Source organism: Hypanus sabinus, chromosome 2 (genome assembly GCF_030144855.1).
Source record: "Hypanus sabinus isolate sHypSab1 chromosome 2, sHypSab1.hap1, whole genome shotgun sequence".
Taxonomy (NCBI): domain Eukaryota; kingdom Metazoa; phylum Chordata; class Chondrichthyes; order Myliobatiformes; family Dasyatidae; genus Hypanus; species Hypanus sabinus.
Window position 1 is genome coordinate 181334401 of NC_082707.1, and position 23922 is coordinate 181358322.

The 23922-nt window shown below is 43.2% G+C and overlaps 1 protein-coding gene and 1 long non-coding RNA gene across 4 annotated transcripts in view; both read left to right on the forward strand.

Moving 5' to 3' along the window:
* Positions 1 to 5663, forward strand: part of LOC132388449 (uncharacterized) — a 37902-nt gene extending 32239 nt beyond the window's left edge. For both annotated transcript variants that reach the window (XR_009510240.1, XR_009510239.1), the window contains 2 exons: positions 4333 to 4414; positions 5472 to 5663. This is a non-coding gene — a long non-coding RNA (uncharacterized LOC132388449). The remainder of the gene's footprint in view (positions 1 to 4332; positions 4415 to 5471) is intronic.
* Positions 5664 to 23087: 17424 nt separating this feature from the next.
* The window catches only part of nudt14 (nudix (nucleoside diphosphate linked moiety X)-type motif 14), a 122430-nt gene continuing 121595 nt past the window's right edge, over positions 23088 to 23922 (forward strand). For both annotated transcript variants that reach the window (XM_059960838.1, XM_059960846.1), the window contains exon 1: positions 23088 to 23458. In XM_059960838.1, the coding sequence (XP_059816821.1) occupies positions 23378 to 23458 (81 nt within the window). In that variant the 5' untranslated portion in view covers positions 23088 to 23377. The remainder of the gene's footprint in view (positions 23459 to 23922) is intronic.

Consider the following 23922-nt stretch of genomic DNA (forward strand, 5'->3'; position numbering starts at 1 on the left):
CTAAAGGGAAGTCCTTCTACGAATAAACTCTTCTTAGACTTCCAGCCAGTACGGACATCAATTTTAACCCACGTTTCAATGACAAACTCTGCCATCTTCATCAAGGATGATGCCTGGGCATGTCTAGTCCAGTGGTATATATACCCACTGTAGTCCGTCTCTCCTGATCGGTTAGTCCCCATCCAATCAGGTTTCCACTGTCCCACCTTGCTTACAATTGAATTCCAGTTCTTACCTTCGTCTTTGTTACCATTCTTTTTATCTAGTTTTATTTCAATGGCTTCCTTCACCAGACGGTCCCAAAATCCATTGGTGCAGCACAGTAGTTTGGTGCTGTCGAAGTCAGCATTGCGAATGCAATGTTCTGCTACCATCGATTTATCTGGGTAGCCCAAACAGATATACCTCCTGTGCTCCTTGATGCGGGTTTCCACCGTGCATCCCATCTGGCTGACACACACTGGTCTACAATTCACAGGAAATACTGTAAACGCCAGCCGAACTGAGTCCCAAGTCATCTTTGACCCCCATAAGCTGGGATTTGAGCTTCCTTACAGGTTTGTGGACGGTATTAATCCGGTATTTCTTCAGGATCCTGGAAATATAGGGAAGATCTAATAGAGCTTATATGCCGGGAAAGCGCTAAATCCTTTTTCAAATGTCCTTCTGTTCTGACGCTGTGCCCTCTGACCCTTTGTCCCAGCTGGTCCAGGCTGACTAAGGCGTCCATCTCAGCCTGTGCCATTTGGCCATGTCTGGCCCATGTCTCACTAAACTGGACGTCTGGTTGACGCTGGCATTCCTGTTCACCCTGTCCAAGCCCAGGGTAGTGATGGCGACCCACCCACAGAAGCGGCAACCCGTTGCCATGGACACCCCCTGGTTGCTGGCAGGGTGGGAAGGTGCTAGACCATGACACTGGTGGTTTTAAATCCTTGCTTCTTGTTCCTAACCTCCAGCACGGTGGAAACCATGTCCTGTCCACCTGAGAACAGTACAGCACAGAAACAGGCCATTTGGCCCACAACGCCTGTGGCGAGCATGATGCCAAAATAAACTGAATCTCTTTTGCCAGCAGGGGATCCATTTCCCCAACTGTTGACGTGTCTGTCTAACAGCCTCTTAAACATCTCTGCTGCACCTGCTTGCACCACCCCCCACCCCCACCCCCCGCAATCTGTTCCAGACACCCGCTCTCTGTGTAAAACTCTTAGCCTGCACGTCTCCTTTAAACTTTCCATTTCTCACCTTGAAGCAGTGCACTCTAGTATTTGACATTTCCTCCCTGGAAAGTGCCTCTAACTGTCGACCTATTCATGCCTCTAATAATTTTATGAACTTCGATCAGGTCTTCCCTCAGCCTCTGATTTCCAGAGGAAACAACCCAAGTTTGTCTAACCTCTCCCTCCAGTTAATACACTCCCATCTAAGCAGCATCTTGGTGAACATCTTCTACACCCTCCCCAAAGCCTCCACATCCTTTCTGCAAACACAAGAGATTGTGCGGATGTTAGAAATCTTGAGTAAAACATGAAAAATTCTGGAGGATCTCAGCCGGTCAGGGAGCATCTACGAAGGGGAGTGAACAGTTGATATGGTCTTGGCCTGAAGCTATCCAATTTGCTGAGTTCCTCCAGCAGTTTGTGTGTGTTGCTCCAGATCTTCCCTTCAATGGGGTGACCAGAACTGTGCATAGTACTCCAGGCCAAAGTTTTATACACCTGTAACTTGTCCTGACCTGAATTCTCTGTGGTCCTGCCGGTGAAAGCATGCCTGACTTGTGCCTTCTTCACCAGTTGATGGACCCGTGTGGCCATCTGGGCCGAATCCCACACTCTGTGATTCCTCCAAAATCAAAGGGGTTGTAGCCCCTGTGTCTGCCTGTGTGAAGGGGATGCCCCTCAGCTCCTGGTGACACCTCCACCCCATGCCCCTGATCTCTGGGGAGAGTCGACTGTGGGAGCCAGTTACAGATCCATGCAGTGGGCTGTAGGGGAATCAGCCCCGGCCGACTGTCTCTCCCCTTCTGCTGTTGAGTTAAGTCCTAAGGTGCCGGCATTGGCGAGTCCTGCTGTGGATGCCTGGAGGTTGGAGCACCAATGTCTGCGAGTCTGAGATTCTGGGCTCAGGCACTGGAGCCTTGGAGGCAGCCTGCAGCCTGCTCTGGGATGGGGTGTGTGCGTTTTGTTGTTGTTTTATTGCGGTTGTTGTTATTTTTGTGGCTGTTCTGCTAAACCTGGTGGGCATGCTGTGTTGCTGCCAGAATGTGTGGTGACAGGTGACCCCAACACCCAATACATCCTTTGGTAGTGTTGGTTGTTAAGGCAGACGGACTTCTGAAATGCCTGTACTGTGCTGTTCTCTGTTCTATGAAGAAAGACCTACACTGGCTAACCTCTCCCTGTAACCTAGTCCCTCTAGTCCTGGCAACATCCTTGTAAATCTTGTCTGACATGTAAGTTAGGGATAATAAATCTGATTTTATCATAATCATATCCCCCTTCCTCCACCCCCTCCATCCCACTGTTTCTATCCTGACTATTAATGATCATAACGTTCAGGAACAGTTATTACCCTACAACCATACACAGAATGTGCTGGAGGAGTTCAGCAGGTCAGTCGGCATCTATGGATGGAATAAACAGTTGACTCCCGAAATGTCAAGTCCACAGATGCTGCCTGACTTGCTGAGCTCCTCCACCACATTATATGTATTGCTCTAGATTTATAGCATCTGCAGTACCTCTTGTATCTATGATTACCCTACAACCATCAGGCTCCTTTGAACCAGTGTGGATAACTTTACTCACCACAATGCCGAGCTGATTCCACAACCTATGGACTCACTTTCAATGACCCTTTACAACTCATGTTCTCAGTGTTAATTTTTTTTTAAATTGCACAATTTGTCTTCTTTCGCACATTTGTTGTTTGTCAGTCTTTGTGTATAGTTTTAAATAAATTATATTGTATTTTGTTATTTCCTGGAAATGTCTGAAAGAAAATTAATCTTGTACTTAATTCATACATACTTCGTTAATAAATTTACCTGACAGAGTTTGATAAAATAATGTGAGGCTTAGACAGGGTAGACTGTAAAGTACTTAATAAATGTAATTTGAACATTGAACTTGTTGTAACATAGCCTATTGGTGACAAACTATTCCATTACTGAAACTCCCTTTCTAATCTCCTGCCCGCAGCATCCTGTCCAAAGCTAAACTGTGCATAAGAGCCGGAAATGACTTTATACAATTGATTTACTTCTAAATAAACATGTTAGCACAGAACAATATGTTATTGTGAGAGCGCTTGCAACCCTGAAAGGCTTTAGTGAAAGATTTCTGCAGCTGTGGCACTGATAAATTGCACCCAGGATGAAATGTGCCACAACATTGATAGTTGTATAAAGTACCAGCATGTTTCCTGGACGAGGAGGTGTGTGCTTAAAACAACCTAGTTTCCTATCCTCTGTTTTCCCATCTGGGTGAGGGATTCCTTTGCTGAACAATTGCAGCGGCTTAATCCACAGCTCCATTGAGGTCCCAGCCGTTTGGCACCTCGAACTCCTTCTCCCTGACCTACAACTTAACTCCCACCCTCCCCTCATCCAATCCTGCTGGCTAAGAAATGGAAAGTCAAAACCAAACTCAAATTTATTATCAATGTATGTACATATTACTACATATCTTGAAATTCACTTTCTTGCAGGCATTCACAAGAAATTAAAAAAATAAAATAGAATCTACGAAAAGCTATATATTCAAGATTCAGGATTGTTTATTGTCATTCATCATTGCTCGAGTTCTCCCTGTGACTACATGGGTTTCTCCCAGTTGCTTCAAAGACATATGGGTTGGTAGGTTAATTGGACACATGGATGTAATTGGGCACATTGGATTGGAAAGATCTGCGAAAATTTAAAAAAAAAGTCAATTACTAGAGGACATATATTTAAGGTATTACACTCGACTACAGCCAAACAAGAAATTTCATGAATATAAGTCAATGATAATAAATTAGATTCTAAATTCTATATTCTAAGGTGAGAGAAGGAAGCATAAAGTAGAAATGTGGGGCAAGATTTTGTCTTGCACAGAGAGTGGTGGGTGCTTGGAATGGGCTGCCAGGGGAGGCGGTGGAAATTGATACAATAGTCAAAGTTAAAATCAAGTTTATTGTCATTTGCAAAAGTCCATGTACGCACAATTGCAATGAAAAACTTATTTGCAGCAGCATTCACATCAGAAACATAATTTAAAAATAAATTAAGCACAATTTTTCTCAAGAACAAAAAATAACAAAACGTTGACTGTTTATTCCTCTCCATAGGTGTTGCCTGACTGGCTGAGTTCCTCCAGCATTTTGTGTGTGTTGCTCAAGATTTCCAGCATCTGCAGAATCTCAGTGCAAGGTGATCAAAGTGGTTATTAGTGTTGCTAAGGTGTGGTGATTATGGGTGTCAAGAACTAGATAGGTAGTTGTTCTTGAACCTGGTGGTGTGAGACTTCAGGCTTCTGTACTCTCTGCCTGATAGTAAGTGGGAGAAGATGGCATTGGCCAAATGCTAGGGATCTTAGATCTCTGCAACCAGTGTTTAGTGGTATTTAAGAGGTTTTTCTCTCTTCTCTCCCTCACCGGTGTAATTATTGAATGCTTGTATGATAAGATGGATTCTTGACCTCACAATCTACCTCATTATGATCTTCCACCTTAGTGCACTTTCATCATAGTTATTTCGCTTTATCTTGCATAGTTTTATCTTCTTCCTCAACGTGCTCTGAAATGAATTGATCTGTATGACAAGTACAGCTTTTTACTGTATCTTGGTACATGTGACAATATTAAACCAATACCAATTCCAATGCCAGAATTAGACAGGCAGATGAACAGGCTGTGAATGGAAGGAAATGACAGAACAAAGTTTAAAAAATTGTCTTTGGTTTGGCACAGACATAGATGGGCTGAATGGCCTAATCCTGCTCCTATGTCATATTGTAGCTCAAGGGGGCTGTTCCTGAGCAGTACTGTTCTACAGTCCATGTAACAATGCCCATCTGAATAAATGGTGCAGAAATCTAAAGAGCTAAGTTCAAATTTATTGATCTGTTTGAGTAAATAAGGAATATGCTCAAAGATCAAAAGTTCAAAATTAATTTAATATCGAAGTATGCATCTGTCACCCTATACTACTGAGATTTATTATCTTGTTGGCATTCACAGTAGAACAAATAAATACTCTCAGCAACCATTTCAGTAGGTACCTCCTGTACCTAATAATGTGGCCACTGAGTGTATGTTTTGTAGTGTTCTGCTGCTGTACCCATCAATATTAGATGTGCTGTGCATTCAGAGGTTCTCACTGTTGTAATGCCTGTTATTTGAGTTACTGCTGCCTTCCTGTCAGTTTGAACAGTTTGAAGGCCATTCTCTTCTGATCTTTCTCATCAACAAAGCTTTTTCATCCACAGTATTGCCGCTCACTGGATGTCCTTACGTTTCTCGCACCGTTCTCTGTAAACTCTACAGACACCAACAATCATTCCAAGGTCAAAGTCACCTAGATCGCATTTCTTCCCATTCTGACATTTGGTCTGAACAACAAATGAACCTCTTGACCACGTCTGCGCACTTTTATGCAATGAGTTACTGCACGATAATTGGCTGATTAGATATTTTGCATTAACGAGCAGGTGTACCTAATGCCACTGAGTGTACAATAGAATTAATGAAAAACCAAGCCTGACAAACAACCAATGTGCGAAAGGCAAACTGTGCAAATAAAAATAATAAATAAACAAGAAAATAAATAATACTGAGAACATGTTTTCATTTGAGGTCATGAGACGAATCATTATGAAGTCCTCACAGATTCAAGGTAACCGGCAAAAGAAAGTGAGGGTCTTTGTAATGCAAATGATTGGGCTGCCGCGGCTGAAAAGGGCTGCCTGAAAAGAAAGTTGGTTAAATACCCAACAAGAGAGAAATGCAGAGGTCTGGGAAAAGGGCACGGATTGTTGGAATGATTGAACAAAGAGCACGTGTGGGTACAATGTACTGAATTCTGTGTTGTGTTGTTTGACATGGAAGGAAATCATAGCGGTTTATTCCGTGAATGGTGTTGATTGTCAGGGATGAAATTGAAAGGGCTTTGAGTTTCAGTGCATCCAGAAACAAGCAAGTCCAGCAATTAAGCCTGAAACTTTCACAAACACAGGAGGTAGTGACCAAACTTTCAGGCGTCCACCAGTTTTCATTGATAACTGGTGTGTTTCTATAGACAGTGTCTAGCTAGAGACTTTTTGCTAGGGCAGAAATGGCAAATACAACAGAGCATTATTTTAAGGTGATTGGAGGAAAGTATAGGGCAGATAGAACATAAGATACAGGAGCAGAATTAGGCCATTTGGCCCATTGAATCTGCTCTGCTGTTCCATCATGGCTGATCCATTTTCCCTCTCAGCCCCAATCTCCTGCCTCCTCCTGTGCCTTAAATATACCCAATGACTTGGCGTCCACAGCCACCTGTCACAACAAATTCCACAGCTTCACTACTCTCTGGCTAAAGAAATTTCTCCTCATCTCTATTCTAAAAGGATGTTCCTCAATTGCGAGGTTGTGTCCTTGGTCCTAGTCACTCCCACCACAGGAAACAACCTCTCCATATGCACTTAAATGAGGCTTTTTAGCATTTGATGGCTTTCAATTAGGTCACCCCTCATTCTTCTGAATTCCAGTGAGAGGTAAGTTGTTTACACAGAAAGTGATGGGTGTGTGGAACAAACTACCAGCGATAGTGGTAGAGGCAGATACATGAGGTAGGGACATTTAAGAAACTCTTAGACACATAGATAGAAAAGTAGAGGGTTATGTAGAAGGGAGGGGTTAGAGCGACCTTAGAATAGGTTAAAAGGTGGGCACAGCATCATGGGCTGAGGGGCCTGTACTGTGTACTGTTCTATGTTCTATATCACTTAGGAGGCACCAGGGGCCAGTCAACAGATGATATTGGGCTGGGAGTATATATATATATACTCTGCATCATTCTATTGTACTGATATTTTATATGGGTTTGTTGATTTGTATGCATCAAGCCGTGGTGTTGTGGGGGAGGGGGAGGAAGGTGGGTGTCGGGACTCTTATTAACCATATAACCATATAACAATCACAGCACGGAAACAGGCCATCTCGGCCCTCCTAGTCCGTGCCGAACCCTTAATCTCACCTAGTCCCACCTACCCGCACTCAGCCCATAACCCTCCACTCCTTTCCTGTCCATATACCTATCCAATTTTACCTTAAATGACACAACTGAACTGGCCTCTACTACTTCTACAGGAAGCTCATTCCACACAGCTATCACTCTTTGAGTAAAGAAATACCCCCTCGTGTTTCCCTTAAACTTCTGCCCCCTAACTCTCAAATCATGTCCTCTCATTTGAATCTCCCCTACTCTCAATGGAAACAGCCTATTCACGTCAACTCTATCTATCCCTCTCAAAATTTTAAATACCTCGATCAAATCCCCCCTCAACCTTCTACGCTCCAATGAATAGAGACCTATTATGCCATTGTGATCTTGTGTGTGCTTTCTGTGTGTGACGGTTGGTAATATGTCTTTGAACCCTAACCCCGTAGTAACGCTGTCTCGTTTGGCTGTATTCATGAGTATTCATATATGGTTAAATGACAACTAAACTTGAATTGAATTATGTTTCTTCATTTTCTGCCAGGAATGAATCCCAAAGTAGTACAGTCTTAGTACAGATCCCTTATCCAAAAATCCAAAATCGGAAAGCCTCTGAAATCCAAAATCTTTTTGAGCGCCGACATGATGTCACAAATGGAAAATTCCACAAGGCGCCGGGAAGGTTCCCAGGTGATGCCCAGGTCTCTGCACATCACAGACCGTTCTGAGAAGTGACCTCACACATGTAATGAACAGATGTTAATGACAAATAGAAAAATGTTGCATAAAGTGAAAAATGAAGACCTCAACTGTGTATCATCACCATGAACACATGGTGCTTAACAGTACACCGATAATGAAACAAAGGTCGATCCTGACAAACTGAAAATTGAAGATAATGGTGGATATTCAGCAGACTGGTTGCAGAATTTTAAGAAAAAGGCATGGCATTACATTTTTAAAGATTTTTTAAAAACTTAAGATAACGCATCTGCTGATAAACTACAATATAGAATGTACAAATACAGTGTGCTGTAATCTTTTGTTCAACAGCTGATTCAGGTATTCTGTCTCAATGCTCCTGTGCTGCTTTTGTTACTCTGCACACATTATATTTTTATTTCGTAATGGCATATAGTAATTTTTACTGTTAACTACGTATGTGTGAGACAAAGACCATTTACCAATTGCGCATAACTTCAGAGTTGGAAATTACAGTAATCCCAAACCTTCTTATTATATATTCCAAAATCTGAAAAAGTCCAAAATCTGAAACACTTCCAGCCTTAAATATTTTGGATAAGGGATATTGAACCTGTTTGTGACAACAACTAGAGCCTATAAAAAGTATTCACCCTCCCTTGGAAGTTTTATTGTTTTACAACATTGAATCACAGTGGATCAAATTTGACTTTTTTTGACACTGATCAACAGAAAAAGATTCTTTTGTATCAAAGTGAAAAGAGATCTTGACAAAGTGATCTAAATTAATTATAAATATAGAACACAAAATAATTGATTGCACAGGCATTCACCAGGTATTCACCCTCTAATATGATACACCAAATCATCACTGGTGCAGCCAATTGGTTTTAGAAGTCACATAATTACTTAAATAGAGATCACTTGTGTGCAGTCAAGGTGTTTCACCCGATTGTAGTAAAAATTCACCTGTATCTGGAAGGTCCAACTGCTGCTGAGTCAGTATCCTGGTAAAAACTAGACCATGAAGACAGAAGAACACTCCAAGCTACTCCATGAAAAGGTTATTGAAAAGCACAAGTCAGGAGATGGATAATAGAAAATTTCCAAGTCACTGAATATCCCTTGGAGTACTGTTAAGACAGTTATCAAGAAATGGAAAGAATGTGGTAACAGCTGTAAATCTGCTTAGAGCAGGCCATCTTCAAAAACTGACTGACTGTGCAAGAAGGGGGCTAGTGAGGGAGGCCGCCAAGAGACCTATGACAACTCTGGAGGAGTTACAAGCTTCAGCGGCTGAGATGAGAGAGACAGCAACCGTTGCCCGGGTGCTTCACCAGTCATAGCTTTATGTGGAGAGTGGCAAAGGGAAAGACACTGTTGAAAAAAAAATCACATGAAATCCCCGCTAGAGTTTGCTAGAAGGCATGTGGGAGACTCTGAAGTCAACTGGAAGAAGGTTCTTTGGTTTGATGAAACCAAAATTGAGCTTTTTGGCTATCAGATTAAATGTTGTTTGGTGTAAGACAAACACTGCATCTTATCAAAAACACACCATCCCTACTGTGAAACGTGGTGCTGGCTGCATCATGCTGTGGGGATGCTTCACTGCAGCAGGCCCTGGAAGGCTTGTGAAGGTAGAGGATAAAACGAATGTGGCAAAATACAGGGAAATCCTGGAGGAAAACCTGATGCAGTCTGCAAGAGAACTGCAACTTGGGAGAAGATTTGTTTTCCAGCAAGACAATGACCCCAAGTATAAAGCCAAAGTTACACAGGAATTGCTTAAAAACAATGAAGTTGATGTCCTGGAGTGGCCAAGTCAGAGTCCAGACCTCAATCCAATTGAGAATTTGTGGCTGGACTTGAAAAGGCCTATTCACTCACAATCCCCATGCAATCTAACAGAGCTTGAGCAGTTTTGTAAAGAATGAGGAAAAATTGCAGTGTCCAGATGTGCATAGCTGATAGAGACCTATCCAAAATGTAAATGCTGCCAAAGGTGAATCGACTAAATACTGACTTGAAAGGGTGAGTAGTTATGCAATCAATTATTTGTGTTTAATAGTCACAATAAATTTAGACCAATTTGTAGAAATTTGTTTTCACTTTGACATGAAAGAATCTTTTCTGTTGATCAGCATCAAAAAGTCAGAATCAGAATCAGGTTTATTATCACTGGCATGTGACGTGAAATTTGTTAACTTAGCAGCAGCAGTTCAATGCAATACATAATCTAGCAGAGAGAGGAAAAAACCATAATAATAATAAACAAGTAAATCAATTATGTATAAACAAGTAAATCAATTATGTATATTGAATAGATATTTTAAAAAAGTGCAAAACAGAAATACTGTATTTTTTTTATTAAAAAGTGAGGTAGTGTCCAAAGCTTCAATGTCCATTTAGGAATTGGAGAGCAGAGGGGAAGAAGCTGTTCCTGAATCACTGAGAATGTGCCTTCAGTCTTCTGTATCTCCTACCTGATGGTAACAGTGAGAAAAGGGCATGTCCTGGGTGCTGGAGGTCCTGAATAATGGACACTGCCTTTCTGAGACACCGCTCCCTAAAGATGTCTTGAGTACTTTGTAGGCTAGTGCCCAAGATGGAGCTGACCAGATTTACAACCTTCTGCAGCTTCTTTTGGTCCTGTGCAGTAGCCCCTCCATACCAGACAGTGATGCAGCCTGTCAGAATGCTCTCCACGGTACAACTATAGAAGTTTTTGAGTGTAAAGCCAGATTAAATGCATTGTGATTCAATGTTGTAAAACTTCCAAGGGGGGTGAATACTTTTTATAGGCACTGTATATGTACTTGGATAATAAATCTTTACTTTGACTTCCCTTGCCCACCCTTTAGCAGCCTGGATAAATCCTCTCCAGTCCTGGGGATTTATCCATCTTTAATCTGGCTAAGGCATCAAGGTACTTGTTTCTCCAGAGAAATGCACTTGAATTTCACCTTCCCCTTTCCTTCACATGTTCTACCAGTCTGTTGTCGCCAGTACAATCTTTCATGTGGTGGTGCGCAGGGGCAATGGTATCAACATGGGTGATGCCAACAGGCTCAAAAAACTGATTAGAAAGGCTGTCTATGTTATAGGAGTCAAACTGGACACACTGGAAGTTGTGGTGGAACAAAAGACCCTATGGAAAATCCTGGCCATTCTGAACAATTTTTCTCACCCACTGCATGCCACCTTGACCGAACAGAGGAGCACTTTTAGTAATAGGCTAAGACAATGGCGCTGCTCCAAAGAGTGCTCTATGAGGTCATTCTTACCGCTGGCCATCAGGCTCCATAATGAGTTGACCTATAGCCAGGGAAGTGATGACCCCACTCCTATTAGACTATTAGAGTTAACTTATTTTTTATTCTCTCTTTCTTCTCTTCTAATATTTGTATACCTGTGCACTTGTAATGCTACTGTGACACTGTAGTTTTCTTTGGAATCAATAAAGTATCTATCTCTTCTGACTGTTTGCATCATAGTCTGGTATGGAGGCTCCAATGCCCAAGATCAGCAGAGGGTTGTAGATCCATTACCGGTACAACCCTCCCCACCATTGAGGACATCTTCATGAGGTGGTGACCCTCACCATCTGGGATGTGCCCTCTTCAAATGACTGCCATCGAATTGGAGGTACATGAGCCTGAAGGCCCACACTAAATGATTTTGGATGCTGCCTGACCCTCTGAGTTCCTCCAATATTTTGAGTGCATTGATTTAGGAACAATTTCTTCCCCTCCACCATCAGATTTCTGAATGGTCATAAACACAAACCTGTTATTACTTACATTATTTATTTACTTCTGTAATTTATGGTAATTTAAGTCTTGGTGCTGTATTGCTACTGCAAAACAATTTTCATACTCTGTAAATCAGTGCTAATAAATCTGATTAGTCCTGATGAAGGGTCTTGGCCTGAAATGTTGGCTATTTATTCCCCTCCATAGATGCTGCTGGACCAGCTGAGTTCCTCCAGCATTTTGTGTGTGTAGATCAGATTCTGATTATCCCCAATGGGCACTAATCTTTCCCTGATTATCCTTCTGCATTTAATGCACTTCAGAAACACATTTCCACTTACCTTATTCCTGTCTGTGTGATGTTTTGAATTCCCTCCCTTCCTATCCTAATTTCCACTTTAGTTGCCTCCCCACACTTTATAGCCCTCTCCCCCTTATAATTAGTTCCTTACACCTGCCAAATGATTCCTTTTTTTTCCTCTCTTTATCCACACCTCAATCTCTTTTGACATTTGGAGTTCCCTATGGAACATGCAGGCCCTGAACTCTCACCGTACTTCCTTTGAATGCTTTCCACTGTGCAGACATGGGCTTCCATGTGTAGATGCTCCCAGGCTCCCTTTGCCAGTTCTTGTCCTATGTTATTGGCCCATTCCTATCCTCTTCCACAACCACATTAGACTCATTTATTTATCACATGTACTTTATATCAAAACATACAGTAAAATGTGTTGTTTGCTTCAGCAAGCAACACAACTGAAGGATGTGCTAGGGGCAGCCTGCCAAGTATCGCTAGCATAGCATATCTACACTGTTCAGCACAACAACAACAGTAAAACCAGCTCCTTTCCTCTCCCCCCCCCCCCCAACACACTCACACACAGAGACAGACCTCCACCCGCAGGACAGGTCACCGACAGGTCTCCATCCTCCAGTCCCTGGCACAGACATCGAGCCTCTGTCTCAGAGATAATTATAAAGAAATGCAAATCTAAAAAAAATGTGAACTGAACATGTGCCAGATGTTAATACAAATTACATCAAATAGTAGAGAAAACCAGTCAGTTTGACACCAAAGTCCAAACCTGCTGGATTATTGTTTTATTCCGAGTTGCATTCACTATCTTCAAAATGCTCCCTCAATGACCTTCTCCCCATATGACCAGCTATATTCTCCAAGATAAGGTCCATTAATGTTCCTTCCGTTGTTAGTCTGTCTACACACGGGGTCATGAAGATGAATGACCCAGTCATTTTTTTGTATCTGTATTTACGCAGGAGACAGCCACAGGGTCACTAGGAGTGAGGCAAAGTGGCATCAACTTCATGCAGCCTATACAGATTACAAAAGAAGAGATGCTTACTGTCCAGAGGTAAGTTAAGGTGGATAAGTTCCCAGGGCCTGCCAAGGTGTTCCCTTGGATCTTTAACGAGGCAAGTGCTGAAATTGCTGGAGCCCTAGCAGAGAGAATTAAGTCATCCTTTGCGATAGTTTAGGTACCAGAGGATTGCCAATGTTGTTCCGTTGTTCAAGAAAGGTTCTAAAATTAAACTAGGAAATTATAGGCCAGTGAGTGCGACATCAGTAGTGGGAGAGTTATTGGAAGGTATTCTGAGGGACTGGATATACAAGTATTTGGATAGACATGGACTTATTAAGGATAGTCAGTTTGGTTTTGTGATTGGTAAGTCGTGTCTAACCAATCTTAGAGTTTTTTGAGGAAGCTACCAGGAAAGTTGATGAAAGCAAGACAGTGGATGCTGTCTACATGGACCTTAGCAAGGCATTTGACAAGGTTTGTCAAGAAGGTTCAGTCGCTCAGCATTCAAGATGCGTTTGGAAATTGGATTCGACATTGGCTTTGAGGGAGAAGACAGAATGGTAGTAGATGGTTGCCTCTCTGACTGGATTCTTAGGCACTGGTATAATTGTTGCCTTTTTGAAACAAGTGGGAACTTCCGCCATAGCAGTGAGAGGTTGAAAATGTCCTTGAATACTCCCGCTAGTTGGTTGGCACAAGTTTTCAGAACCTTACCACCCCTCATCTTTCTTTGTGAATTTCATAGACTCTATCTATACCTCCCACAGCCAACATAATAAAAGACACCACCCACCCTGGACATTCCCTCTTCTCCCCTCTCCCATCAGACAGGGTTGCAAAAGCCAGAAAGCAAATACCACCAGGCTCAAGGATAGCTTCCACTCCACTGTTATTTAAGTGTTGGAACAGTCCCCTAGTATGATAAGACGGACTTCTAGCCTCACAATCTACCTTGTTGTGGCCTTGCACCTTATTGTCTACCTGCACCGCACTTTCTCTGTAGCTGTTTCATTTTATTCTGCATTCTTACTGTTCTGCCTTGTACTACTACCTCATTGTGCTGATGTGGTGAAATTACCTGTACGGATGGTAAACAAAACAAAGGTTTTCACTGTACATCAGTACATGTGACAATAATTAAATGTTTTACCAAATTTACCAATTTACCAACCATTCTCCAGATTCTACCACTCACCTACACACTAGCGGCCAATTACAGCAGCTATCAATCTATCTACCAGCATGCTTTTGGGATGTAGAAGGAAACCGGAACGCAGAGGAAACCCAAGCAGTGACAGGAAGAATGTGCAACTCTACACAGTCAGCAGCCAAGGTCAGGATAGGGTGGCATGGTAGCACAGTAGTTAACTGAATTTGCAGATTCCAATCAGTTGACAACAACATCTTCTCCACAGTCTCTATCAACACAAGTGCACCACAAGGCTGTGTAGTTAGTCCTCTGTTATACTTGCTTTACACTTATGACTGTGAGGCTGAGCCTCAATGCCATTTTCAAGTTTCCTGATCGTTTTGCCAACTGTCGTTGGCCAAATCAAAGGTGATGATGAATCAGTGTATAGGACAGAGATTGAAAATCTGGCTGAGTGGTGTCAGAACAACCTCTTGCTTAATGTCAAGAGGACCAGGGAGCTGATTATTGACTTCGGAAGGAGGAAACCAGAGATTATGAGCCAGTCCTCAGCGGAGGTGAAGAGGGTTAGCAACTTTAAATTCCTCAGAGGACCTGTCCTGGGCCCAGCACATAAGTGCAATTACAGAGAAAACACAGCAGCACCTCTACTTCCATAGAAATTTGTTAAAGATTCAGTGTGTCATCTAAAACTTTGACAGACTTGAATAGATGTGTATTGGAAAGTATATTGACTGGTTGCATCACAGCCTGGTATGGAAACACCAATACCCTTAAACAAAAGATCCTACAAAAAGTGGTGGATATGGCTCAGTCCATCACGGGTAAAGCCCTCCCCACCATTGGGCACATTTACAGGAAGCATTGTCACAGGAAAGTAGCGGCCATCATCAGGGACCCCCTGGTCATGTGCTCTTCTCACTGCTGCCATCAGGAAGAAGGTACAAGTCTCACACCACCAGGTCCAGGAACAGTTATTACACCTCAATCATCAGGTTCTTGAACTAAATAGGATGACTTCATTCAACTTCACTTGCCGCCTCTTTGAAATGCTCCGACAGCCTATGGACTCACTTTCAAGGACTCTTCATCTCATGTTCTCTCTATTTATTCTTATTTAGTTATTTATGTATGCATGCATTTACACAGTTTGTCATCTTTTGCACATTGGTTGAACACCCAAGTTGGTGCAGTCACACTCTGGTTCTATTATGGTTATTACTCTATATTAATTTCTTGAGTACGCCCACATAAAAATGAATCACAGGGTTGCACATGGTGACATATATATACTTCGGTAATGAGTTTACTTTGAACTTTAGAACTTTAATGCCCTACAGCACCAATGATTGGGGTTCAATTCCCACCACTTAAAGGGTTTGTACATTTTTCATGTGACTGTGCGGGTCCTCCGAGTGCTCTGGCTTCCCCCCCCCCCCACCCCCCCTATTGCAAAGATAGTTTAGGGTTAGTACGTGGTGGGCATACAATGTTGGTGATAGAAGCATGGAGATACTTGTGGGCTGCCTCCAGCACAATCCCCGGGCTGTGTTTGTCATTGGCGTAAACAGCACATTTCACTGTATGTTTTGAAGTACATATGACAAATAAAGATGATCAGCTTTAATCGAGTCTGAATATGGGTCTCTGGTGCTGTGAGTCAACAGATCTACCTGGTGTTCCAATACTGAAAGTTCACTGTGGGCTGTAATTGTCAGCCTTGTACACATCCCTGTGGACCTGAATCTGTAAATTGCTTTCAATCATGGAGACAAGCAGTTTGATGGGGTCGTTCTCAGACCAGGCCATTGTGCAGACTGTATTCTGGAAGAATAGGATTTAAAAGTGAAATATGGAAATGAATGAGTCACTCAGTAATCTCTCCCTGACAATTCTGACTCCAGCCATATCGGTATTTTGAATCTGTCCCACCCACTGTAAATTGCAGTGAGAAAATGCTACGTTGTCCCTTCCTTTGTCCCGTATCCCCTCATTGTGTTAAGAACTCACTTTACAACACAGGAAAGTCTCCCTTTGTGACCACTTCCAGCTCCATTGCCTATAGCAACTGTGGATTGTTATCCGAAATTATTCTCTGAAAAGAACACGGAATACTTTCTAGCCTCTGGGAATTCATAAACCCGGCTTATTGCATTCCAAATAAACAGAGAAAGGGAATAACACATTGCATCCTAACTCCAAGCAGTCTCTGTGAGAGTGTTGACCCCTACCTCAGTCAATTGATTTAGCTTATGTAAATAATCACATAAATCTTTATTAATTCAAACTCACCCTTAATTATATCAATGCAAATATCCACAGAATTGAAGCAACACACAAAATGCTGGAGGAATTCAGTTGGTCAGACAGCATCTATGGAGGGGCATAAACAGTTGAAGTTTCAGTTCGAGATGCGTCATCAGGACTGGAAAGGGAAGGGGAAAAAGCCAGAATAAGAAGGTAGGAGGAGGGCAAGGTGTACAAATTGGGCCAGGTGATAGATGAGACCAGGTAACGGGGATGGTGGAATGAAGTGAGAAGCTGGGAGGTGATGGGTGGAAGAGGTAAAGGGCTGACGAGAAAGGATTTCTGATAGGAGAGGACAGTGGACCTTGGAAGAAAGGGAAGGAGGAGAGGAACCAGAGGCCAGTGATGGGCAGGTAAAGAGAAGGGAAGGGGCAAGAGGGGAGCCAGAATGGGGAAATAAGAAAGAGAGAAAGGAAAAATTATTGGAAGCTGGATGAATCGATGTTCATGCTGTCAGGTTGTGCAAGAAATGTAGCAATAATTGGTATTTATAGAGCATAACTAAACAGTCACATTGGTAAATTGTTTTTGTATTGTTACACACAACAGCATATAGTGAAAAACTACATGAGGCAGAACAGGGTAAAACAATAACAGAATGCAGAATAAAATGTTACAGCTACAGAGAAATTGCCTATCTACACTGCACTAAGATTATAATGAGGCTAATTCTGAGGCCAAACGTCCATCCTATCATTCTAGAGCAACGTAACAGCAGGATAGAAACTGTGTTGTACTTTCTGTACCAGCACTCACTCAGACCACACGCCAACTTATAACTGAAATAGGGGACCTCCTGTTGGCCAAGTGAATGATCCCTTTTCTCCCTGCCCCTTCCTACTGATAGTTTCAAGAGTTCCTATTGCTCTATATCCAAAATCCTCCTTTGTTATTCTCTTTTGATTAGCTCTGCCCCATTGTCGAGCACAGGACAGCACAGCACGGAACAAGCCCTTTGGCCCATCATATTGTGCTGAGCTGGTATTCATACACACTAGAGATTCTGCTGATACTAGAAAACTTGAGCAACACACAAAATTCTGGAGGAACTCAACTGGAAAGAATGGAGGTAGAGGCTAGAATAATGCCCACTTCCTTTCCATCCTCGTGAAGGGTCTCAGGCCAAAAAGTGGACTGTTTATTATCCTCCCAAGATGCTACCGAACCTGCAGAGTTCCTCCAGCATTTTGTTGAACACTTAACTAAACTATTATCCTCGTGTCCAAATACATCCTTTCTCTGCACATCCACATGCCTATATAAGAGACGTAAAGGGCTCTTTCATACTTGCCTCCAGTTCCATCCCAGACAATGCATTTACAGGCACCTACCACTCCCTGGATGGAAACCCTACTCCACACATTTCTTTTGGACTCGACTTGTCTCACCTTAAATGCCTGCTCTCTGATTTTGGACATTTTGACCCTGGGGAAAATAAACTGGCTGTCTTCTCTATGTATGCTTACGATGATATTATAAATATCTATCAGGTTCCCTTCAGCCTCTGCTGGTCCAGAGAAAACAACCCAAGTTTGTCCCACCTCTCCTCATAACACATGCCCTCTAATACAGACAGCACCCTAGTGAACCTCTTCTACACTCTCTCCAAAGCCTCTAATCCTTCCTGTAATGGGCAACTGGAGTGGAATGCAATACTCCAGACGGGGCCTAAGCAGACTTTTATAATGCTGCAACATAATGTCCTGACTCTAGAACTTCATCGTCTTGACTAATAAAGGCAAGTGTGCCGAATGCCTTCTTTATTGCTTTTTCAGCCTGTGCAGCCACTTTCAGGGAGATGTGGACTTGGAGGTCAAGATCCCTCTGTACATCAACACTGTTAAAGGCCCAACCATTAACCATCCCTTTATATTACAAAAAGCACCATCCAACATTGGCTGGATTAAACTCCATCTGCTGTTTCTCTAACCATCATACCATTATACTTTGACTCTGTTGGTTCTCACTTATATAGCTGGCCTGTATCCACCTTTCATTGGCTCTGGCCCAGGGCTACAGGTTGCATTACCTCCTTGCTCTTCTCCATAATAAGGATTTACTCCTGTTGATCTATAGCTTGCTCAACAGATTCAGATTTATTTATCACACGTACATCAAAACATACAGTGTGCAGTATAATGTGTCATTTTGTGTAACAGCCAACATGCTTAGGGATGTGCTAGGGGCAGCCCACGTTCTGGCACCATCACACCCTGTCCACAATGTTCAACAGAACAAAACATAACTTTCATAAATCGAGGGATAGAGTTTAAGAGTCGCGGGGTGATGCAGCTCTATAAAACTCTGGTTAGGCCACATTTGGAGTACTGTGTCCAGTTCTGGTCACCTCACTATAGGAAGGATGTGGAAGCATTGGAAAGGGTACAGAGGAGATTTACCAGTATGCTGTCTGGCTTAGAGAGTGTGCATTATGATCAGAGATTAAGGGAGCTAGGACTTTACTTCCTGGAGAGGAGGATGAGAGGAGACATGATAGAGATATACAAGATATTAAGAGGAATAGATAGAGTGGACAGCCAGCGCCTCTTCCCCAGGGCACCACTGCTCAATACAAGAGGAAATGGCTTTAAGGTAAGGGGAGGGAAGTTCAAGGGGGATATTAGAGGAAGGTTTTTTACTCAGAGAGTGGTTGGTGTGTGGAATGCACTGCTTGAGTCAGTGGTGGAGGCAGATACACTAGTGAAATTTATGAGACTACTAGTCAGGTATATGGAGGAATTTAAGGTGGGGGGGTTATATGGGAGGCAGGGTTTAAGGGTCAGCACAACATTGTGGGCTGAAGGGCCTGTACTGTGCTGTATTGTTCTATGTAGCACACAAAGTAACACATACACAATGCTAGAGAAACTCAGTAGGTCAGGAAGCATCTATGGAGAGGAATAAAAAGTTGATATTTTGGGCCAAGATCCTTTGAAGCTTGACTCTTCATTCCACTCCATACATGCTGCCTGACCTGCTGAGTTCTTCCAGCATTATGTGCGTGTTATTCTGAATTTCCAGCCTCTGTAGAATCTCTCGTGTTTATAAAATAGAACACCACAAACAACAAATCATGCCTCTTTGCTCCCAACCCCCTCCCTGCCACTCACCCACACACATCTCAAACTCCAGGACAGTCATCTGGGCTTCTAGTCTCCAGCCTCCAGGCTTCAGCCATCACGTTTTACTTTCAGATTTCAATCGATTTTCACTCTTTGATCTTTGGTATCAACCAGCACTAGTAGAGGAGGAGGACATATTGATCTTCAGAGGAATGGAGCAACAACAGCAGGCATGCAATAATTTTAGATCCACCTCTATTTGGAGTTGGGAGAGGAGGATAAACTGTTATAAACTGGCATAGTATAAGAGCTGGGATGCCATGTTACATTTTTGCTTTGGCAATGCCTGTGGTTCTGGCCGCCATACTCTAAGAAGGATATGATGCTATTGGAGAGAGTTCAGGGAAGGTTCAACAGGATGTTGTCTGGGATGGGATATTAGAACATAGAACAGTAGAGCACAGTACAGGCACTTAAGCCCACAATGTTGTGCTGACCTTTTGATGTACTCCACAATCAATCTAATCCTTTCCTCCCACATAACCCTTCATTTTTCTTTCATTAAATGTCTCTAATGTAACAACTGCCTCTACCACCACTCCTGGCAGAGCAATCCACACTCTCACCACTCTCTGTGTAAAAAAAAACTCAAACAAAAAACAAACCAATTTATTTCTAACATCACCCTTCCCCATACCTTCCTCCAATCACCTTAAAATTCTGCCCTCATGTATTAGTCATTTCTGCCCTTGGGAAAAGGCACTGACTGTCCACCCTATCAAAGTCTCTTATTATCTCATACATCTCTATCAAGTCACCTTTCATCCTCCTTCGCTCCAAAGAGAAAAGCCCTAGCTCAGTCAACCCGTCCTTATAAGAGACATGCTCTCTAATCCAGACAGCATCCTGGTAAATCTCCTCTGCACCCCCTCTAAAGATTCCACATCCTTCCTATAATGAGGCAACCAGAACGGAACTCAATTCAGTTCAAGTGTGATCTAACCAAAGTCTTATAGAGCTGTCACATTACATTGTGGCTCTTGAACTCAATCCCCCAACTAATAAAGGACAACACACCAGATACCCTCTTAGCCACCCTATCAACTTGCATTACAAGAAGGATGTGAAGGCTTTGCAGGTTCACCAGATTGCTACCTGGATTGGCGGGTCTGGGCTATAAGCAGAGGCTGGACAAACTCGGAGACACAAGATCTGCAGATCTGGAATCCGCAGCAACACACATTCAGCTGTGGGAACTAAGAGGGTCAACCCGCTGAGTTTCTCCACTATTTTGCTTGTTGAACAAACCTGGGTTGTTTTCTGTGGAGCCTCGGAAGGTGATGTCTGACCTGATAGAAGTTTATAAAGTTATAAGAGGCATAAATAGTGCAGGCAACCAGTATCCTTTTTTCCAGCTGCTGAAATATTGAACTCCAGAGGGGATGCATTTAAGGTGGGAGGGGAAAAGTTATAAGAAATATGTGGGGCAAGTGTATACCTCAGATAAATACTATGTGGAGATTTGTGACATATATGATTATATGATATATATGTACAATGTCTGAAATACATCTTATGGAAATGTTTGATGAACTTCAATAAAAAAATAAATTACAAAAAAAAAGAAATACTTTTGGAGTGGTGGTAGAAGTGGATATGATAAAGACGTTTAAGAGACTTTTAGGTAGGGGCATGAATATGCAGAAAATGGAGGGATATAGATCATGTACAGGCAAAAGAGGTTTAATTTAGTTTGGAGTCATAGAGTCCAAGAATGAGAACACAGAAACAGGACATTTGGCCCATATAGTTTGCGCTGACCTGTTGTTCTGTCTAGTCCCACTGACCTGTACCTGGACTATAGGCCTCCAATTACCATGCTTGTAATTATCTAAACTTCTCTTAAATGTTGAAATATATCCCGCATCCATCACTTCTGCTGGCAGCTCATTCCACACTCTGGAAAAGTTCCCCTCAGGTTCCTTCAAAAAATTCACCTTTCACCCTTAACCCATGACCTCTAGTGCTAGTCTCACCCAATGTCGGTGGAAAAAAATTGCTTGAATTTACTCTATCTACACCCCACATGATTTTCCATACCTCTATTAAATCTCCCTTCATTCTCCTATGCTCTAGGGAATAAAGTCCTAATTTGGCATTGTGTTTGGCACAGACATCAAGGGTACTATGCTATACTGTTCTTACATATTCAAATTGGTATGTCTTTCTTTATATTCATTGTTCCATCAATTCAATACATTTGGTCATAATATATCAGCACCACTTATGTTTCCTCCCTAAACAATGCACTGTGAAGTGTTTGTTGAGCTGTTACACAGGGCCCAACCCTTCAACGTGCTGTGGTGGCAGGACCCGTCCCTCTCCACTGGCTGCACTGAGTTTCAGTGTGTTGCTCAGCACGTCCTCCCAGCACGCAGCCTGGAATGTGCCATTCCATTGGCAAGAACGAAGAGCTGATGCGATCACGAGGAAGGTACACTAGCAGCTGTATTTCATTCGGAGTTTGAGGAGATTTGCTACGTCACCAAAGGCTCCAGCAAACTTCTATAGATGTACCACGGAGCGAACATTTTGACTGGTTGCCTCACCGTCTGATATGGAAGGAGAGTCAGAGAGTTGCACAGAGTCAAAGGGTTGTAAACTCAGATAGATTCATCATGGGAACTAGCCTCCCCAGCACTGAAAACATCTTCAAAAGCCGATGCCTCAGAAAGGCAGAATCATCATTACAGACCCTTGCCACCCAGGACATGCCACCATTACCACCATTGGGGAGGAGGTACAGGAGCTTGAGGACACAATTAATAGTTTAGGGACATCTACTTCCACTCTGCCAATCAGATTTCTGAATGATAAAAAAAAAACTCATGAACACTACCTCACTATTTTTGCACTAATTATTTAAACATATATAGTGTAATTAGTGTAAAATTAGTGTAATTTATAGTATTCTTTTATATATTGCATTGTACTGCTGCCACAAAAAAATCATTACGTACGTTAGCAATAATAAACTTGATTCTGATTCTGAGATATTGGAAGATAGTCTCAAATTTGTTAAGTCTAGAAGTGCAGCTAATGTTCACATGATATCCAGTAGGTCCATATGTGTCCCGAACTTTCCTGAATATCCACTTCTTGGTCACTTTGTTCTCTGTGACATGAGATGGTGGCTGTTGGTGTGATCAAGTTAGGTACTAATAAAGAAATTTCCACAAAACCCACTAACAATAAGTGATTATCACCTCTGGCCGCCGTGACTGAGCAAACCCTAAGATTGCCTCCTCACTTTGGAAATCCAGCAAGTTGGCCTGAAGAAGGGTCTCAGCCAGAAACGGCAATTGTTTATTCATTTCCATCGATGCTGCCTGACCTGTTAAATTCCTCCAGCACGTTGAGTGTGTTGCTATGGATTTCCAGCATCCGCAGAATTTCATGAGCCCCGCCCCCAGCGCAGACTGACAAGTGGGACAGCCGCGCCCCCGCGTTGACTGACAGACGTGGTAGCTCCGCCCAAGAGACGCCTGGCCGCGGCTCGGCATTGTCCGACGGGTGGCGAAGCGCGAGCCCGGCATCGAGCGATAGGTCGGGTAGTCCCGCCCCCTGTGCTGATCGCGAGCCCTGACCGACGTGCCCCGGCTCGCCAGTTGACTGACAGAAGCGGGAGCTCTGCCCCGCCCGGCCGCGCTTTTCGGGCGTGCGTTTATCCCCGCCTACGGTGTTGAGTGACAGACAGTGGTGTTCCTCTGCTCCGCCACCCCTCCCCCGACTCCGGCGTCGTGTTAGCCCCGCCTCCAGCGCTCAGTGACGATCGATATGCTCCGCCCCTCGGCGCTGACTGACAGCCCGGTCCGAGAGCCGGTGAATCGGACATGGAGTCACTGAGTGAAGTAGAAATCGGGCCCTGCCGCAACTCCCGCTTCTTGCGGCCGCTGCGGCTCCACTATACTCAGGTGGGTGCTCCTGGCGGAGGGGACGTGGCCGAGTGCCCAGAATCGTGGCGAGTCCCTGTCTCTGACGCGAGGAGTGAGCCTGGGACCCGGCCGGTGCAGGATCCCGGTTTTGGGCCCCGGATGTTGAGGTTGAGGTTGAGGTTGAGGTTGAGGTTGAGGTTGACAGCGGTTGTGGTTGTGGATGGGCTGGAGCCGAGGAATGTGTTGTCCCTCCCGGGTCATCAGAAACCTGCAGTAGGAACCGGAAGGTCGATCAGCATCTGTGGAGGCAAGGATGATATTTTCATATAGTTCAAAATAAATTATTTTGATATAAAATATGTACAAGAAATATCAATGCAAAATTATCTCTCCATTAGTAGTGTGGTCATAGAGTCATACTGCACCAAGGCAGGTTGTTCGGCCCAACCATTCCATGCAGAGGAAAGTTAAATGTCGAGTTTATTGGCATATGCACAAGTCCA